Source organism: Telopea speciosissima, chromosome 4 (assembly GCF_018873765.1).
Source record: "Telopea speciosissima isolate NSW1024214 ecotype Mountain lineage chromosome 4, Tspe_v1, whole genome shotgun sequence".
Lineage (NCBI taxonomy): Eukaryota > Viridiplantae > Streptophyta > Magnoliopsida > Proteales > Proteaceae > Telopea > Telopea speciosissima.
Window position 1 is genome coordinate 48,233,098 of NC_057919.1, and position 19,179 is coordinate 48,252,276.

At 45.5% G+C, this 19,179-nt stretch overlaps 1 protein-coding gene across 1 annotated transcript; it reads right to left on the reverse strand.

Annotated features, from left to right (window-relative positions):
• Positions 1-16,325: 16,325 nt before the first annotated feature.
• LOC122659365 lies at positions 16,326-17,570 on the reverse strand. Its single transcript, XM_043854479.1, has one exon. It carries the CDS (start codon positions 17,568-17,570, stop codon positions 16,326-16,328), a length of 1,245 nt encoding a protein of 414 aa, XP_043710414.1.
• Positions 17,571-19,179: the final 1,609 nt, after the last annotated feature.

The window sequence follows — 19,179 nt, forward strand, 5'->3', positions numbered from 1 at the left end:
CCATTGCATGTAAGTCTAGTGACCACAGCGTGGTCGTTAAATTTTAAAAGGAGAATACTTTGGCCCGCTTTGGTACACCTCGTGCTATCATTAGTGATAGGGGTAAGCATTTCTGTAACCGTCCTTTTGATTCTTTGATGAAGAAGTAGGGTATTACCCATAAGCTTGCTACCCCTTATCATCCACAAACAAGTGGCCAAGTGGAAGTTTCCAATAGGCAAATCAAGCAAATCCTGGAAAAGACTGTCAACCCTAACCGTAAGGACTGGTCTAACCGTTTGGTAGATGCCTTATGGGCACATAGGACAGCTTTCAAACCGACCTTGGTCAGTCTCCCTACCGTTTGGTGTGTGGGAAAGTTTAGCACCTTCCAGTTGAGCTTGAGCATAGAGCATTTTGGGCTATAAAAAAGATCAATTTTGACCTTTTAAAGACTTGTACCCATAGGAGACTCCAACTAGCTGAGTTGGAGGAATTTAAGAATGATGCGTATGACAGTGCTAAGATCTATAAGGATAAGACTAAGGCCTTCCATGATAGACACATCCTTAAGAAATCACTCCAATTGGGTAACAAAGTACTGCTCTACAATTCTAGGTTGCATCTCTTTCCAGGAAAGTTGAGATCCAGATGGGATGGGCCCTATATTATTCAAATTGTTTTCTCACATGGGGCTATTGAGATTATGCATCTAGGTACGGACGAGACTTTCAAGGTGAATGGCCAGCGCTTGAAGCCTTTTGTAGTGCTGCCTTCTACTAGAGTGGAAGAGGTCATGGATCTCCATGAGCCTCTTTATCTTGATGATTGACACCATCTGGTATGACCCCTTCCTTTTCCTTGTTCTTTATTTTCTGCATGCATTGAGGATACTGCATGATTTAAGTAAGGGGGAGGGTGTGAGCTTAATTGGTAGATTTTGATTTTGGCTTTTGGTAATATTTGCATGTTCTTTCTATTACTTTGATGCAAAGGAAGAGAGAGAGAGACTTAAGTACCCTAATATGTGAAGTAATAAAAATCCCGTTGAGAGGACGGTAATTTGTACGTATCTTGAAGTGGGGTTCGACTTAGACAATAAGAGCACACCCTATTTGAATGGTCGGATCCTCTATGTATTTTGTGGGTCCTTGAACTTTTGGTTAGGAGATAAGACCAAATTGTGGCATGGCATTAAAAAAAAAGTAGAAAAAGTAAGAGTCGAATTCCTTGGAACTAGACAGGGCACTACGCCTCAGGAAGCGGGGTGACTTGATCGAAATTCCTTGGAAGAAAACTTAAGGAAACTTTTGAAAAGAACTCTAGCATCACTGTCTTTATAGATATATGCAAAAAAAAGCGAAGCTACCAAGTACTTGGATGTCTGGTGTATGCTCCACCATGTCATTCAGGGAACTATAGTGGAGTAGAAATGGAGTTCACTACTTGGAAAAGTCAAAAAAAAAAAAAAAAAAGAGAAAAAAAAGAACCAAAAAAAGGGAGTTATTGCCTCATTGCATGGATAAAGTATGGTAAAAAATGTTCCAAAACCTAAAGTCCTTGGTACTCTAGATGCCATGAGTGGCCCCACCTTTGGGTGAAATGGTGATTGGCAGATGAGGAGATTCCCTAATTAAGATGCGTGCTTTGTGCCAGAATTAATACGGGGTAATAAAGTTCAAGTGTGGGGGTCCCTTTGGCATCTTAAGTAGAGCATCTTAGTTTCAGATTTTATGTGCGCTTTCTCACCTTATGCCAAATTTTAAATTTGCATTCTTTGGAATCATGAATTTTGTGAGTATATTCACTGCAAACACTCACGGGACACAACTCGTCCATTAGGGGTAACCTAGGGGTTCAAAGGCTTGTTGCACATGCTAAGTGCAACCGTGATTCCTACGAAAGTGAGTTAGGATTTTCTTTTGTTTCCTAGTTTTCCTTTTGTTTGCTCGAGGACGAGCATAGTTCAAGTATGGGGGAATTCATGATGAGCACATTTATGTGTGAATCTTAGGTACATAGTGCATACATTTTACATACGTAGAACATGTTACTTGGGTGTTTTCTGTTGTTTTTTGTGTTGTAGGTGTATTTTGGAGAAGAAAGAGAGAATGGAGCTAAAGAGCCTAAAGAAGGACCTTTTGAGGAGCCTTATTTCAAAAGTCAATCTTTCTAGAAGTCAAACAAGGCCACATATGCATAAGCCACGAAATTTGTGCCCCTCTACCATCTCCTAGCCGATTCTTGTAGGTAGGGGTCGAGGTGGCATTTTGGTTTTATTCCATGAAATCTTTGGAAAGCATCTTTTGAAGATCCAAATTAAAGTTAAAAAAAAAAAGTCAATGAAGAGAAGCCAATTTCATCTCCATAGAAATTTGAAGGGTAGCAATGGTATTTTGCTTTGAAGAGTTTTGGTGATGAAGACTGCTACTTCTACAAGGAAAGTCAAGTTGTCAAAGATTGTATTTGGTTCACACTCAAAGATTTCAAAGAAAAGAGGAAGCTTAGAGAAGAATTCTTGAAGAATAAGAAAACAAGAATTGGAGGCTATGAGGAGTAATAGTTTCTATATTTTGTAAGGGGATATTTTTGTAAGGGGATTGGGAGGAGGATTTTAGGATTTTTCCTTCTTTCTATTCTTTCTCTCTCTCTCTCCACTCCCCTTTCTTCTCTTATTTTCTCTCCCTTGTTTTTCTCATATTTTTCTCTCTCCACCCCTACCACCGAATTTCCTGGAGGGAGGGCTATTAAGCCACACAAAAAAATTTTGAGTGAGGGAGAGAGTGAGTTAGCAATTAATTGGGAGTTTTTAGTTCTTCTCTGAATGTCTTTGATTCTTCAAGTTTGTATAATTTCTTCTTCAAGTTTATGTAATTTTTAATTCCCAGATCTAGATTTGTTTTTCAATTGTCAATTTTAATTCAAGTATTGTAATAAGTTCTTCGTTAAAGCATTCAAATCAAGCTCAAGTTTGGATAAAGCCAAAAGTGTGGATTGCATCTTCTTCTTCGTTGTTCAACTCATCTCGAGAAAGAAAATTCAGATTTCTTCCTTCATTGTGAGTATCTCATCTTTGTAATTTCAAAGTGCATCATGATTTCATATTCATCAATACCTTTTCTTCCTTCCTTGTTCATGGCCAACTAAATTTCTTTCTTGGGAATAGGATGAAGCCATGAAAGAGGGAAGGGTTGGTGATCACTGATTCAGGTTTTATTGTGCTTGATCTAAGAAGGCTTTACATTAATTGTCTTAGCATATTGCATGCCATCTCTTTAGACTATATGCATTATGGTTTTTGAAACCATTGTGACACCATTATTAGTCAAGTACTTCTCAGATTTTCATTGCATGATCGTGAGCATTATTTTCATAGGAAATGTCATCTATGCTTAGACTTAGACTATATCTCCTATAGACCTAGGCCATGTGCAATGCATTAATATTTCATGTCATCATCTCCCCAACCCATTTTCATGGTGGATTCTTATCCCCAAGTGTTTCTTTTCTCACATTAATTCATCTTATACCATTCTCTTAAATTAGCTTTCATCACTTGCATGTTTCACTTTGTCATTCTAGCATAGGTTTAATTCAGCATTTCACTCATTAGTTCATTCATAGCATATAGTTGTGTTGAGGTAGGCTGTTTTACTTCATTATTTCAATTGCTTTAGTTTTGCTTATTTCCTTTAATTGCTTTATTTTACGATTGCTAGATGTTGTGGAGTTAGGACCGTGCAAATTAGATGTGTTGGGTTAGGTCCCCAGGAAAAGCTTAACCCAATCCTTAACCTATTAGGTAACTTAAACTGACTAAGAAACTAAAATACTAAAAGAAATAGACTCAAAATATGGCTGAACTTATAGAATCCTAATCCAGCCCAGCTTACATCACATGACCACTTAACCAAGTCACATGATCACTTCAGTGATCACATGACCACTAATTACATAAAAATAAAAACTAAGGAATTAAAACAGCTAATCTTGTATCTATATGATACCGTGCGCTTGCGGTTATTTTAATTTGTTCTACTACACATTTATCTAAATCCCTTTTTGATAAGTTTTGATGATAACAAACACATGCCAAAACAAACAAACCGTTATACTAACAAATTGTAGAAGTTCAAAAGAAAAAACAAGCCTTAAAGAAGAAACAAGTCTCAAGAAAGAAATGACAGCTCAAGCTAAAAGAAAAAAAGTATGGAAGCTAAAAATCTCAGTTTGAAGAAGACAAGCATAAAGACGAGCTTGAAGATTGAAAGAAGTGAAGACCCAAGACTAAAGACTATGTAAATAATTAGAAGCACACGTTATGCATATTGTATAGCATGAAAAATAAAGAATGCATATCATTCATGCATACATGTTTAGAGAACTTAGGAGGTGATTTATAGGCCTTAAAAGACTTTAACATAAGTTGGATAAAGAATAGATAAAAGCCTATCAGAGACAGATAGCCAGAAAGGACAAAAACAGACAAGCAGTCGATCCATCGGTCAACCGGTCCACAGGGCATTTTCGACCTTTGGAAACAGTGGCTTCCCGATTTCAACCGACAATCAAACCGGTCACCCATCGACCAACGATCTATCAACCGATCGACCGGCCATTGACCAGCAGGACAAGGACAAGTCCCAACGGCTCTATTTAACCCAACGATCACATTCAGAGGTCGACCAATAGACCCAAAAACTAGTCGTTTTATAACTGTTAGAGCTATTTTGACACATGATTTTTGAGCATTAAATAATGCATGTAAATACCAAATGCATTAGACCTTTTCACCATCATTACAGTCCAAAAGAACACTTTATTATGAAGTGAAAAGGTCAATTCAAAGCTCCTTGCGCCATAATTGCAAGTTAAGAAGAATTCTCTATCATTCTAGTTTGACTTCTTTGTTTAAGACCTTGCTCTAGTGAAAGATCGTTTCTGAAGGGAAGCCCCAAAAGGTCAAGCATCATTTGAACTCATATTTGCATGTCTTCATTTGCATTGCAAGAAGAAGTTGGCACACTTCTTGCTTAGGTAACATTCTTTTCCTCTCTCCTTAATTATTTTTTTTACTCTTGAGTGGGGTAGACTCTAGATGAGTAATGTTGTTCTTACACTTACCTAGACTATACTTAGGTTGTGTGTAAGGGATTCTCTTATCCTTAAAAGATTAAAGGATCCTCTTATCCTGGTAAAAAGATTTGTAAAAGGTATTTTCCCCACCTACTGTACTGAAAGGAAAAAGATTAGTAGAATTCTCTCATGATTGAGAGGAGTGGATATAGACTCAAGGTAGAGTCGAGCCACAATAAATGTTTGTGTCTCCTTTACATTTATTTGTACTATTTTAAGTCTTGTTAATTTGAGAAAAGATAGTAAAAATCGAAAAAAATATATATTCCACAAAGATAACCTATTCACCCCTTCTAGATTATCCAACAGGTGACCCTCTCTCACCATTCCTCTTCATTCTTTGTGCTGAAATCTTGTCTACTCGTCTGGAGGATGCGTTAAATCACTCTTGAATTCATGATATTAAGATTTCTAGAAATGGTGAATGTCTATCTCACATGTCCTTCGCAGACGATCTTATTTTGTTTGGCTGTACTTCTAGGTCTGAGGTTCGAACTTTAACGGAGATACTGAACGTCTATTGCCTCAAATCTGGTCAAAATATCAATGTGTCTAAAACAAGGGCCCATTATAGTCCACATGTTAGTTCTTCTTTAAAGAGAGAACTATCGAGCAGGTTCAACATTGCACCCACAACAACGCTGGATATTTATTTGGTAATTTCTATCATTTCAAGTAAGCTCAAGAAATCTCAATGTGCCTCCTTAATGCAGAGTGTTAATGCAAAATTGCAAAATTGGAAGGCAAAATACTTGATTATGACAGGGAAACATGTATTACTTCAATCCACTTTAGCCATGATGCCCTCTTATTACATGACATGTTTTCAATTACCAACGCAAGTTTTAAATCAGATGGACACTATTTGCAGAAAGTTATTTTGGCCCAATGGAGAATTGTTCTTGATTCCGACAATTGGGTGGAAACAGATTTGTACTCTGAAACGTAATGGAGGGCACAATTTGAAACTATCCACTCCAATGAACAGAGCTGTATTGGCAAAGAAGGCGTGGGAGTTACTAAATCCAGAAGGTTCTAGATGGGGTCGACATATAAAAGACAAAAACTTCCCTCGTTCTGATTTTCTCCATGCCTCTACCCCGACCTCCGCTTCTTGGGGTTGGAAATCAATAGTAGGGGTGCGGTCTCTTATTCAAAAGGGTATACAAGTTGGCAATGGAATCCAAATTAATCCTTGGTCGGATTTTTGGATCCCAAAGTATTGACCTCCTATAGCACCGTTTCCCCTTCGAAGGAATGCTCCAAATCGAGTAAGTCATTTAATTGATCAGAATAGTAGAAGTTGGAGAGCTGATATGGTGTTTTTGTGGTGGCCTCGTGATGTTGTTCTCCAAATTATATTGGGAAAATTACATGATTAACTACTTTTGGGTTTTTATTTACAAAACTGTCCACCCTATGTTTGAGTTAACAAAAATAGACAAAAACAAGTTAAGGTTTACAAAACTAGACAAAATAGTGTCTCTCCCTCTCACACTTACTTTTTTAGACATTTTTATCCCTGTCATTGCCTTCTTGCCCAAGCATCCTCCATTCCCTACAACCCTACCCTTGTCCTAGCCACCGCCATTCTCTGCTACCCCAAGTAACAGAGGAAAAAAAAAAGAGATTTTTTCAGAAGGGAACTGCTGAGGAAGGAAGGAGAGTCTCTGTTTTGTCTAGTTTTGTAAAACCATACTTGTTTTTATCTATTTTTGTTAACTCAAACATAGGGTGGACAGTTTTGTAAATGAAAACCCAAAAGTAGCTAATCATGTAATTTTCCCTTATATTTATTCCTCTTCCTTCATCCAATCGACAGGATAGGTCTATTTGGCTACCAACTGCGAATGGCATTTTTTCAGTAGCTTCGGCATGCTAGCTCTTGGAGAGACTTCCCTATTGGAAAATCCTATATGGCTGAAAATCTTGCATGTGCCAACAGCTCCAAAAGTGCACTTTTTCATATGGAAGCTTTCACATGATTGTCTTTCTACTGTGGACTTTCTTAATCGCTGCAATTTAAATATACCACCTCATTGTCACATGTGTTCATATCCATACCTACATACTTCTCATCTCTTTCTTCACTATCCCTGGGCACAAGGAATTTGGAACTCGATTGGGATTCATGTAGGAATGGTGGGTTCACAAGTATTGGAAAATCGGGATCATCCCATGGTTGCCCATGGGAAACCTATTTGTTGCGTCAGAAATCCTGTTGGAGCTAGTTCTTCCTGCAAGACAGCGGTTAGCAGAGAGTACCGAGCGTCGCCGGTGATCTCACTCCGATGCTTAAATTAGATCTCGGAGCAATAGTCAATTCAATGAGTGTTCAGATGGCTTAGACGTGTGTTACCTCCCTTATTTAAGGTGGTGGAGAGTTCGAGTTGTGCCTGAATTGGAAAGGTGGAATCCCAGAGTGGAGTGAGACCGTTGGAGAGTGTAATTCGGAGATAATGTTAATCCGTTGCTTCCCATGCGCCTGATTAGGCGTGATGTGGGCGAAAGTCTTGGACCCTGTTGGTCCATGATAGACTCATAGTGCCTTACGTAAGCCTCAAGGGTTATTCTCTTCTTTCTTAGTGTTATTCCAAGATGATGAGTTACGCGGCCCCGGCGCAAGGCGGGGTGCGCGTGCTTGTGATCGACGTGCTCGAGGCCCGAACCTGGCTTGACGACCTCTATAGCTCATTTTTATCAAGCCCGTTTCCATATCCCAACACGAGCCCCCCACTCCCCTGAACGTGGGCGTTCAGGGGGGTCAGGTTCATTTCGCTTTATGACAATTACTCCGGCGCACGTGCCTCGACAAATAGGTGGTTGAGTGTGATTTTTTGCTCCAACGGCTTTTTGACACGTGTCTGAAACCCTGGAGATGTCTCGATTCGAGGCGACGCTTGACATTCCTTCTTTGTATTTACACGTTGCCGTAAGTATTCTGATCTCTGGGCCAAGCCTACCGTTGGTTGATCCTCGTCATGCTAAGCCCCCCATTGCGTTTCAGCCACGTGGATTGAGCTTTAATTACCTTGATCCATCCCAAACATTGGCTACCTTCAGCCATTCGAGGCGTCGCATCCCTGGGCCATTGGATTTGGAAGCGTTTCTTCTTCTTTATAAATTGGGACTTCACTTTTTTACAGCAATCTTTTACTGTCTTTCGTTCATTTTTGGGGATTTTCTCTCTGTGCTTCCTGTTGTCGCCGCTGCGTTTATTTCGGCGACCATCGCGTTCAAGGATTCTTGCGCTCTTCTAGTGGAGTTCGTCCTTTGCGAACGTTCGTCACGTGCTTCGATCATATTGCATCCTCCGCTCTCGATCTCTACCGTTCTTTATCAGTAAGTCACTCTTTAGTCATGTCTTCTCCTTCGTCAGAGTCTAACAGGGACTCTGGCAATGCTGCCGAAATGAGTGGGGGTTCTGACCCCGAAGTGAGTTTCGAGGGGACCCAAGAGGAGCGATCTGCACTCTTTGGGTCAAAGAGGTTTGCTGCCCAGGCCCAACGCCTGACCCGGGGCTCCGCCTCTCGGTCTAGTGGCTGGCCATTGTCGGCTGATATTCCAGCAGAGCGTACTACCGACGATGGTGGTGCCTCTGGTGTTGATGAAGAGGAGGAGGCCCTGGTGAGACCTACCAGTGTGGCAGCCTTTGAGAGTACCATGACTGCGGATTCCCTGGCTGCTCTTCGAACTCAGTACAGCTTTCCCCCATGGATAGAGACATGGGTTCCTACAAGAGCCGAGAGGGCGAACACCCCACGGCCGAACACTGTATGTCTGTACGAGGTCGCCTTTCAGTGCGGCTTACGCTTCCCCGTCCACCACTTTATTCTGGAAGTGTTAGACAGCTTTCAGATTTCTCCAGGCCGGTTAGTGGCAAATGCTTGGAAGCACCTCCTTAGCTTCTACCTGTATTTCACCTAGCTTAGCCGTGAGGCCTCATGGGCGCTTTTTCTTTATTACTACCACCTAAAGCCGACCGGCGGCGAGTGGTTCTACCTGGCCCTGCATAGTACAACAGGGTCATATAGACTTAAGGCGTTTGTTTCTTATATGCCTGAATCTGCGAAGAAGTGGAAGGATTGCTTTTTCTTTGCACGTATTGAGGGCAATCCCTTCAGAGCGGAGTGGAGACCTGTACAACTACGATCAGTGAACCAGGTCCCCATGCTGAGCTCATACGATCAGCGGTCTCTCGAGCTTATGGTACAGGGCACGGCCTTCGACGTGCGCAATCTGGAAAATGAGGGTCTGCTGGTTGACCACGGACTGAGCTCAGCGCGGGGTGAGTCCCTACCCTAAAGAATTTATCTTCTTAACGGCCACGAGCTGTTTCTGACCTGAATTGTTCTTTCTTCCAGTGGATTACGAATCGGATGTCAACGAGCTTCGCGGAGAGGCCGTATCGTCCAGACAAAAGGCCTTGGAGAAGCAATCCGGGCGTTCACCTCGCCCTTCGCTCCCTGGTATTTCTATAGGGGGTTTGCCGTCCTTTGGTAGTGTTCAGAAGAAGTAGGACGCCTCCTCCAAGGGGAAGGAGCAGGCAGAGAAGTCCAATAAGGCTCTTCCGCCCAAGGTCCCTGGAGAAGACGCGCGAAGATGTGGCGAGCTCTGACCCTTCCTCGAAAAGAGTTGCGCGAAGTGCTGGATCCCTGGAGGAGACTGTCCAGGTCTCGAGAGCTTCAAGGACAGCTCCCCAGGACCTCATCAAGGGGAAATCTGGCCAAGGTGAGACGGGCGTTCGGCCTCCTCCCAAGGGGAAGAAGTACCTCTAGTTTCAGTGGGAGGTCTATGAGGGCGATTCCTCCCTCCATTCACCCCGGGTTGCTGGGGAGTTGTGGATCATGGGCCTCCCGGGGACGTCGATGATTTTTGTGCTCGGCCGGATGACAAACTCCTCAATTCGTTTGTGCTGGATTTCGCCAAGGTAAGCCTCAGGCCAAGATGACTCCTTCCTTAGTTTGCTCAGGGCACTTCTGATATCGTCCTGTTCTCTGTAGGTTACTCGGGGGGCGAGTGAGCTACGGCGGCATGTAGCGAGCCTGTCCACTTCTTATGAGGAGGAGAAAAAGATGAGAGTGGCTGCGGAGGAGCAGACGGTAGTCCCTGGGACCACCATCTTCACCTTGACTGAGGCGGCTAAGGGCCACGAGGATGCGGTCGAGTCCTTCACTAAGCGCATCGAGGAGCTGGAGACACAGCTGAAGCTGGTGGAGAACGCGACTGCTTTGGAGAAGAGGAAGACTGACAGCATTCTGCAAGATTTTGTCAACTTTCAAGACCGGCAGCCCCAGGTGATTGATGAGGCCGTTAGGGTGGCCCTGGAAGCCTTTAAGTCCTCGGATGAGTTGAAAGATCGCATGAAGGAGGTGAGTCGCAAGGGCTACAGGGCTGGAGTCGATGATACCGTGGAGCACGTTCTCGAGACGACCCCTAGCTATAACTTCTCGGGCTTCAGCTATTATATTCCTCCTATGTCGGTGACCTCGGACGTGCCAAAAGCCGTGGAGGACCCAGTGGGCATGGATGACCTTCCTGTTCCAGTGTCTCCCCCTACCGCGGTCTCGTCCTCCGCAGATGAACTTGTTCAGCACGTTCCTCCTTCAGCAGGCATGACCTTGGTCCTTGTGGATCCTACTCCGGACCCTCCTCCAGCTGACTTATCTTCAACAAATGCGGCTGTTGCCTCTGATCCTCCAACCAAAAATTGAGAATCCCAGTGTTTTCCCCTTTTCTCCTTTTTTCCTCTCTTCTATTTTTTTTTTTTTTTTTGACACGTAAATATTCAGCTTGCCATCAATGAAACATATGTTCTCTAAGTGTTGGAGCGCGTACTTTTTCCTTTTCTTCGCCCTTCTTACACGAGCTAGCTGTTTCTTTAGGTCGCACCTCCTTTATCATCTTCCTGGGCCAGGTTCTCTTGTCTAACCCTTTGATACTGATTCCCTTGTGACGCTTCACCTTTTTTCATGACGTAAGTGTTATTATGACGTTGAATCTTTCCTAAATATTCCCTGCAAATTTCCCAAGTATGCCTTTATTGCCTTTCCTTTTCGATTGACCTTTGATTTCTCTTGCCATTTATGAGGACCAACTTTTGAACTGCTTTCTTGATAATGACGCACTTCGGATCTCTTGGAGAGACTTCAAGCCAGTGGGGGCTGGACACGTGTCTTGGTGAACATGGGAATCGAATCGTTACCCCTATATCCGCACCGCTCTTAACTTTTTAGAGAGGCGTGAGGCCAGTAGAATCTGGCCACTTGGTCCACAACGTGATTCATCATTTACGTGGCTCTGGACTTTAAGTCGTTATTCTTCTGTGCCCGTATCTTTCCCAATGTCTACGGGAAGCGTGAGCCAATGGGACTAGACCACGTGGCTCAAGGCTTAATTCATCTCTCAAGTGACTTGGGCCTCTGAACTGTCGCCCTTCCTCTTTAAATAGAGACTGAGTCTTTCAACCTTTGCATCGTTCACAGAATTATGGCTTCTTATGCTACTTTGCTGCTTCTCTTCCTCCTTTGGGGTTTACGTTTCTTTCCCCATGTATGGCTTCGCCCTTTTTTTGGGTACAAAGGCTGCAAATTCTGGGAGCTTGATTCCTTCGTTGGTGTTGTTTTTGACTTCAATCTTCCATCGACATTGGCCCTCACAGCTTCAATCCTCGATCGACATGCCATGTCCCTCAGGCGATTGGCCGTGGGGCATCCCCTTTGTGTTTCCTTCCATACCAATCTCATTGGAGTAGTGGGGTTACATCAAAGGGGTGGAGAATCTTGAGGAGACCGCCCCCTGCCCTATTCCACTGTTAACGTATTTGGCAGGTTGCAATGTGGAACCATCAGGTGCGCCGAAGGACCTAAGGCCGTAGCCCACTCCTGTTCTTCAAGGTCTTCACTCCTGGTGGAGGCAAAAGGGTGATGACTGAGCTTCTTGGGTCCCAGAGCATCTGTATGGTGAATCCCATTTGACCCGGCCGTCTGCTCCTGATTCTCGGGGTCGCTCAGTGACAGAAGCTTTTGATGAGCTCAGTATCGATCTATCCGATGCTGTTGTTATGCTACTCCTGTCTCACACTTGGCGGCCCCTAGTGCTTGTGCTTCATTAGCCTTCTTTTGTTTGAGCTCCAAGATGGTCTCCCTTGGATTCATGTCGCTGATGGGCTTTAGTTTGCCACGTTTTCTTCTTTTAAGGAGATGTATCTGGATCATAAAACGATCTCTGTAACTGTCTTTGTATATTGTAATCTCCTCATGTACTTGTATTCCAAAGAGGCATTAATAAAAGATTCTTTCATTCTTTTACTTGCGATTTTCCTTCTCCATATGAGCTATCGTTTAGCAAGCACTTTTCTGCTTTCTTTCTAGAGTTAAGACTTCTGTATTTTTAGCTCTTGGGTGCCTGTATAACGACCTAGGCCTTGGTGCCATCCCTACAAGCTGGACCTTCTTGCTGACCAAATAGATCAGTCTTTTATGCCATCTCTACGAGCTAGACTTTCTTGCTGACCTATGAGATCAGTCTTTCATGCTAACTCTGTGAGCTAGACTTTCGTGCTGATCAATGAGATCAGTCTTTCATGCTAACTCTGTGAGTTAGACTTTCGTGTTGACCAATGAGATCAGTCTTTCATGCTAACTCTGTGAGCTAGACTTTCTTGTTGACCTATGAGATCAGTCTTTCATGCTAACTCTGCGAGCTAGACTTTCTTTTCTTGCTGACCAATGAGATCAGTCTTTCGTGCTAACTCTGCGAGCTAGACTTTCTTGCTGACCAATGAGATCAGTCTTTCATGCTAACTCTGTGAGCTAGGCTTTTGGTATAGAATTTTGCACGGGATTTGGAGCACGAACTGATATTTCATTAATCAAAGTAACTGTTTACAATGACCACTTACTGGTAAAAAAATTTTAGGTTTTCTGAATTCCAAGGTCGTGGTATCTTGTTGCCCCCAGGGGTCTTCAAGCGATAGGTCCCTGGCCTTAGTTGCTTGGAGACCACGTATGGTCCTTCCTAGTTCGCATCCAGTTTGCCCTACTGTTGTGGTTTGGAGGCACTTACTTTTCGCAACACTAAGTAGCCAGCTCGGAATGTCCTTTCTTTGACCTTGGAATTGTAGTAGCGAGCCATCCTCTGCTTGTAAGCCACGTTCCTCATCAACACGTCCTCTCTGACTTCATCTAGGAATTCCAGGTTGGCTCTCAGCCCGTCCTGGTATGTTCTTTCATTAAATTTTAGACTTCTCAATGATCCCGCTACAACTTCAACCGGAGCCAGTGCTTCTGATCCATAGGTAAGCCGGAACAAGCTCTCCCCCGTGGGTGTTCGAACTGTGGTTTGATATGACCATAATACGCTGGGGAGCTCGTCTACCCATCTTCCTTTTGCTTTGGTTAGCCTTCTTTTTACTCCTGCGAGCAGGGTACGGTTGGTAATTTTTGCTTGACCATTTGCTTGGGGATATGCAACCGACGTCGTTCGATGTTCGATGTCGTACTAGGCACAGAATGCTCCAAATTTTGGGTTGTCAAACTGCTTCCCATTGTTTGTCACCAATATCTTTGGTAGGCCGAATCTATAGATAATTCTATCTCTAAAGAATTTTTCCATCTGTTGTCGCATAATTTTTGCCAACGGCTCTGCCTCTACCCATTTGGTGAAATAATCCACCGCGACCACGAGATACTTTCTTCCTCCTGAAGCCGGGGTGAAGTTGCCCAGTATATCCATCCCCCACATGGCAAAGGGGATAGGACTAAGTATGGAAGCCAATTCTGTAGAGGGTGCCCGTGGTATGTCTGCAAATTTTTGGCACGGCTCGCATCTTCACACGTATTGAATTGCTTCCTTTTGCATGTTGGGCCAATAGAGCCCTGCCCTCAGTATTTTGTAAGCCAGATGCCTTCCCCCCCATGTGACTGCTACATATGCCTTGATGTACTTCTACTAGGGCGTTCGGAGCTTACGTGAGAGTCAGACATTTTAGTAGTGGACCTGAGACCGATCTTTTGTAGAGTTCCCCTTCTATTAGGGTGTATCGAGCAACGCGACCTCAAACTTTTTGTGCTTCAACCTTATCTTAGGGTAGAATGTCATCTTTTAGATAAGCGATGATTGGATCTATCTAGCTGGGCTCAATCTCGGCCTGCACGACCTCTCGAACTATGTGTGCGGGTGCATCGAGCTGCTCAATATATACTGAGCCATTGAGCTGGGCTAACTCTTCCTTGGATAGACGTGAGAGCGCGTCTACTTTCTCTTTCTCTCTGCATGGCACCCTACTTATCTCAAATGTCTCGAACGAGCTCACTAGCTTCTTGGCTTCTTTCAAGTACGCTGCCATTCGATTATCCTTGGCTTCATAGTCCCCGTTGACCTGATTCACGATCAATTGTGAGTCAACCTGTACGGCTAGCCTTTTGACCTGTATGGCCCTGGCAGTCCTCAGTCTTGCAATCAATGCTTCGTACTCGACCTCGTTGTTTGAGGCTGGGAAGTTCAACCGTAGCGCGAACTGTATCTTGAAGCCCTCAGGACTTGTTAAGATGAAGCCAGCTCCCCTGACTTCTACGTTACTCGACCCATCTACGAATATGGTCCAGGATGACTCCGGGCCGGGCTCTGCTTCTGTCCTGTCCTCCCGTTCTTGCTCGTTCTCGTTCTACGTGCATTCAACCATAAAGTCTGCTAGGGCTTGTCCCTTGATAACTATTCTGGGCTTATACTCGATCTGATATTCGCTCAGCTCTACTGCCCAGGCTGTTAATCTCCCCGATACGTCGGGCTTATGGAGTATCTTTTTCAAGGGTTGGTCAATCATGACTGCTATTGGATAGGCTTAAAAGTACGGCCTTAGCTTTCGGGCTGCTTTCACCAGTGCGAATGCTAGCTTCTCGATCTTGGGGTAGCGAGTTTCTGCATCTAGCAGGACGTGGCTGACATAGTACACGGGCTTTTGAACTCTATCTTCCTCTCTCACCAGGGTAGCGCTTATGGCTATCGGTGACGTCGCCAGGTATAGGAGCAGTTCTTTTTCCAGTATTAGACGCATCAGGAGCGACGGGTTGGTGTGGTAAGCTTTGAGGTCTTCGAAAGCTTTCTGACATTCTTCTGTCCACGCGAAGCCCTTCACATCCTTCAGGTTCTTCAAGGTTTTGAAGAAGGGTAGGCATTTGTCTCCCGAGCGAGACACGAATCGTGCTAGTGCCGCGATCCTTCCGTTCAACCTTTGTACCTCGCGAACCATCCTGGGCGGGCTCATCTCCTGTATAGCCTTGATCTTCGCTGGGTTGGCCTCGACTCCTCTTTGGGACACCATGTAACCCAGGAATTTACCCGAGCTGACCCCGAAGGCGCATTTGGCCGGATTTAACTTCATCTGATGAGCACGTAATACTTGGAATGCCTCATCCAAATCGGCCAAGTGATCCTGGGCTTTGATGCTCTTGACTAGCATATCATCTACATATACCTCCATGTTTCTGCCTATCTGGGCTTTGAAGATCTTGTTCACCATCCTTTGGTAGCTTACTCCCGCGTTCTTCAGCCCAAATGGCATCACTAGGTAGCAGAAGTTTTTTTGGTCTGATCGAAAAGTAGTATACGCTTCATCTCCCCTTTTCATCAGGATCTGGTTGTACCCGGAGTAAGCATCCATGAAGCTTAACCTTTCATGTCCTGCTGTCGCATCTATCAGCAGGTCGATCCTGGGCAATGGGTATTCGTCCTTGGGACATGCCTTATTGAGGTCGGTGTAGTCAACACACATCCTCCATTTCCCATTCAGCTTGGGAACCATCACCATGTTTGCAAGCCAGGTGGGGAATTGTTCTTCTCTTATAAAGTCGGATGCCTTCAATTTCTCAATTTCTTCTTTCACCGTGGCCTGTCGTTCTGGCACGAACGTCCTCCTTTTCTGCTGCACTGGCTTCCTGTTGGGATCCACGTGCAGAGTGTGCTCGGCAATGTGACGGGGTATGCCTGGCATGTCAGCTGCTGACCAGGCAAACACGTCCTTATTCTTTTGTAGGAAAGTGGTGAGCTCCCCCGCCTCTTCTTTACTTAGTGAGGACCCGATTTTTACAGTCCTCGCGGGGTTCTGTCCATCCAACGGGACCTCTACGAGCTCCTCTACTGGCTCGCCTCGCTGATAGCGCTTATCTTCTTTGCGGTTATCCGTGACCTCCACCTGATAGGTCATTCCCCTATAGTTGCCCTTGATGCCTTTCAGGAACACAGTGTGACATTCCCAAGCTTTCTTCTGCTCCGTTTGGCATTTTTCCTACGCCGTTGAGGGTGGAGAACTTGACTTTCAGGTGTTTGGTGGAAACTACGGTGCCCAGCTCGTTCAAGCTGGGTCTGCCCAGGATGGCGTTGTAGGCAGTGGCTACTCGAACGACCACGAAATTGACCTTTATGGTCTTCTGGCACGGTACTGTTCCCACCGTCAGTAAGAGCTCTACTGACCCCTCAATCGGGGCAGGTGCGCCTAAGAATCCGTATAAGGGTGCTGCCTCGGGCTTCAGCGTGCCCAGTTCGATCCTGAATTGTAAATATGCATCGTAGGATAGCATATCTACAGATGCGCCCATGTCCACTAAAATCCTGTGGACAGGTCGGTTGGCTATGACTACCTGAACCACGACAGCATCGTCGTGTGGCCAGCTCAGCCCTTCCATGTCTTTGTCCGAGAACGTGATCTCGGGCTCAGTGCGTGCTCTTTTCTCGGGGACCTCGGCCACTCCCACGAACCTCGCTTTCGCCTTGGCTTTGCGGGCTGACTCCTGTCCTGGTCCTCCCAGGATGGTGAGAATGGCAGGGGTCGGGGACGTATTGGCCTCGTCCCGATTTCCACGGACCTCTCGTTGATCGTCTCGGCGATTGCCTTGGCGATCTCGATCGTCTCCTCTACGAGCTCTGTCATCCCTTCCCCGGACGTTCCTCATGGTGTCACGACCTCGGGGGTTGTCCTTTGTGTCTTCCTTCACATACCGCTTCAGGTGACCCTTCTGTATCACATCTTCTATCTCTCTCTTCAATTGCCTGTAGTTCTCGGTATCGTGCCCGACATCCCTGTGGAACTTGCAGTATTTGTTCTTGTTCCTGTCCTCAGGATTTGAGAACATTGGTCTAGGCCACTGCAATAGGCCCCGATCGTAGACCTCCATGAGGATCTTGGTCCTGGTGGTGTTGAGCGGGGTGTAGTCAGGGCTTTGGTCCCTGTCTGACCTCGCTCTCTTGGTGTCCTTACTCTTCTCATCCTTCTCACTTGCCCTCTTTTTCTCAGGGACTTTGCCATCCACTGCTTTTCTTGCCTTCATGATATCGAACATGTTGGCGTATTGGTAGCAACAATCCAGTACCTGTGGCATGGTTGTCACCGGGTCCAGTGCAAGTGACTTCACTAGATCGTGGTTGGTGACCCCGTTGTGCAAGGCATTGAAGGCCATTGCATCGTCCAGGTCCTTGATCTCTAGGCTCTCCGCATTGAAACGGGTGATATAATCTCTGATGGACTCATCAGAGCGCTGTTTTACGGCCAAGAAATTGGTTGCGGTCTTCTTCTGCTTCACACTGCTCTAGAAGCGGCTGACAAAAGCCTTGGCCAACTCTGTAAAGCTTCGGATCAAGTTGGGTTTCAATTTGGCGAACCACAATGCCACGGGTCCTTTAAGGGAGGTGGGGAAAGACCGACACGACACTATGTCAGATCCACCGTAGACCGTCATCATGGCATTGAAGTAACTGATGTGATCGTTGGGATCACCTTTTCCATCATAAGCCTCGAACGTAGGGGGTTTAAAGCCCTTAGGAAGCTCTGCCCTCATGAGCTCCCTTGTAAAGGGGTGTTGGCCCGACCTGAAACTTTCTTCTGGGGCTGTTCCCCTTTCCAGGGCCGCTATCTTCGTGTTCATCTCTCTGAGCTTACGGCCAAGCTCGTTTTCTACAACCTGGTTGTTGATGACATCAGTGAGTGCACGACGTGCATTCAATTCGTCCCTAAGATCTTGACGGGGTAGCCTTGGTGGATTTACCCGATTAGTGCGTATGTCTGAGGCCTTGGAACGAGTCCTTTCGGACTGGCTGTGAGTTCCCCGGCTAGTGGAGATTGACTGGTCTTCCACGCGTGAGGGCCTGCTCCTGGTAGGCAGGTTCCCCGTACGAGCTACTCCTAAAGGAGGTAGCTCTCGCCTGGACGGGTGAGACGACCCCACTCTACTCCCTGACGCTCGTACGTCTTCTCTTGCTGGCCTCGGATTCTCCTGGGTAGTCCTTGGGAGTACCGGAGGCGGTATCGGCGTTGGAGGAGGTATTGGAGCCAGAGGCAGGCCTGCGGCCGTGGCCGCCGCTACAATAGTCGCCCTTAGCGCTTGCATCTCTCGAATCACATCCCTTAGGACTCCATTCTGATTGAGGACTTGCTGTTGCAGATCCTGGATTTGGCCGACATTGGCAGGTGCATTAGGATCTGTTCCTGGGACAAATCCTTGAGGCAGCGGTGGTGGGGGCGGTAAAGCTTGGATGTCGCGGCTAGATTGGCCTTGGTCCGGTATCGTGCCTTGGCTAGTCCCCATTGCCGCCAAGGGTTTAGTTCCTACTGTTTCTCCGGCTGGTGGTAGCGGGGGATCGACAGGCGCAGTGGTTGTCCGCCGTTGTTGTGTTTTCTTCCCCACATTTGCGCCACCACGAGTGCTCTTCGTCGCCTGACGTGTCACCGGATTTACTACGGCCGGAGGGGCCTGAGTATTGGATGGAACAACGTTTGGTTCTCTAGCCATGATCTCGAGTTCAACTGGATAGAGAGTCTAAGGCTTTGAGAATTGTATCGTTTCCCACAGACGGCGCCAAACTGTTGCATCAGAAATCCTACTGGAGCGAGTTCTTCCTGCAAGACAGCGGTTAGCAGAGAGTACCGGGCGTCGCCGATGATCTCACTCCGATGCTTAAGTTAGATCTCTGAGCAATAGTCAATTCAATGAGTGTTCAGATGGCTTAGACACGTGTTACCTCCCTTATTTAAGATGGTGGAGAGTTCGAGTTGTGCCTGAATTGGAAAGC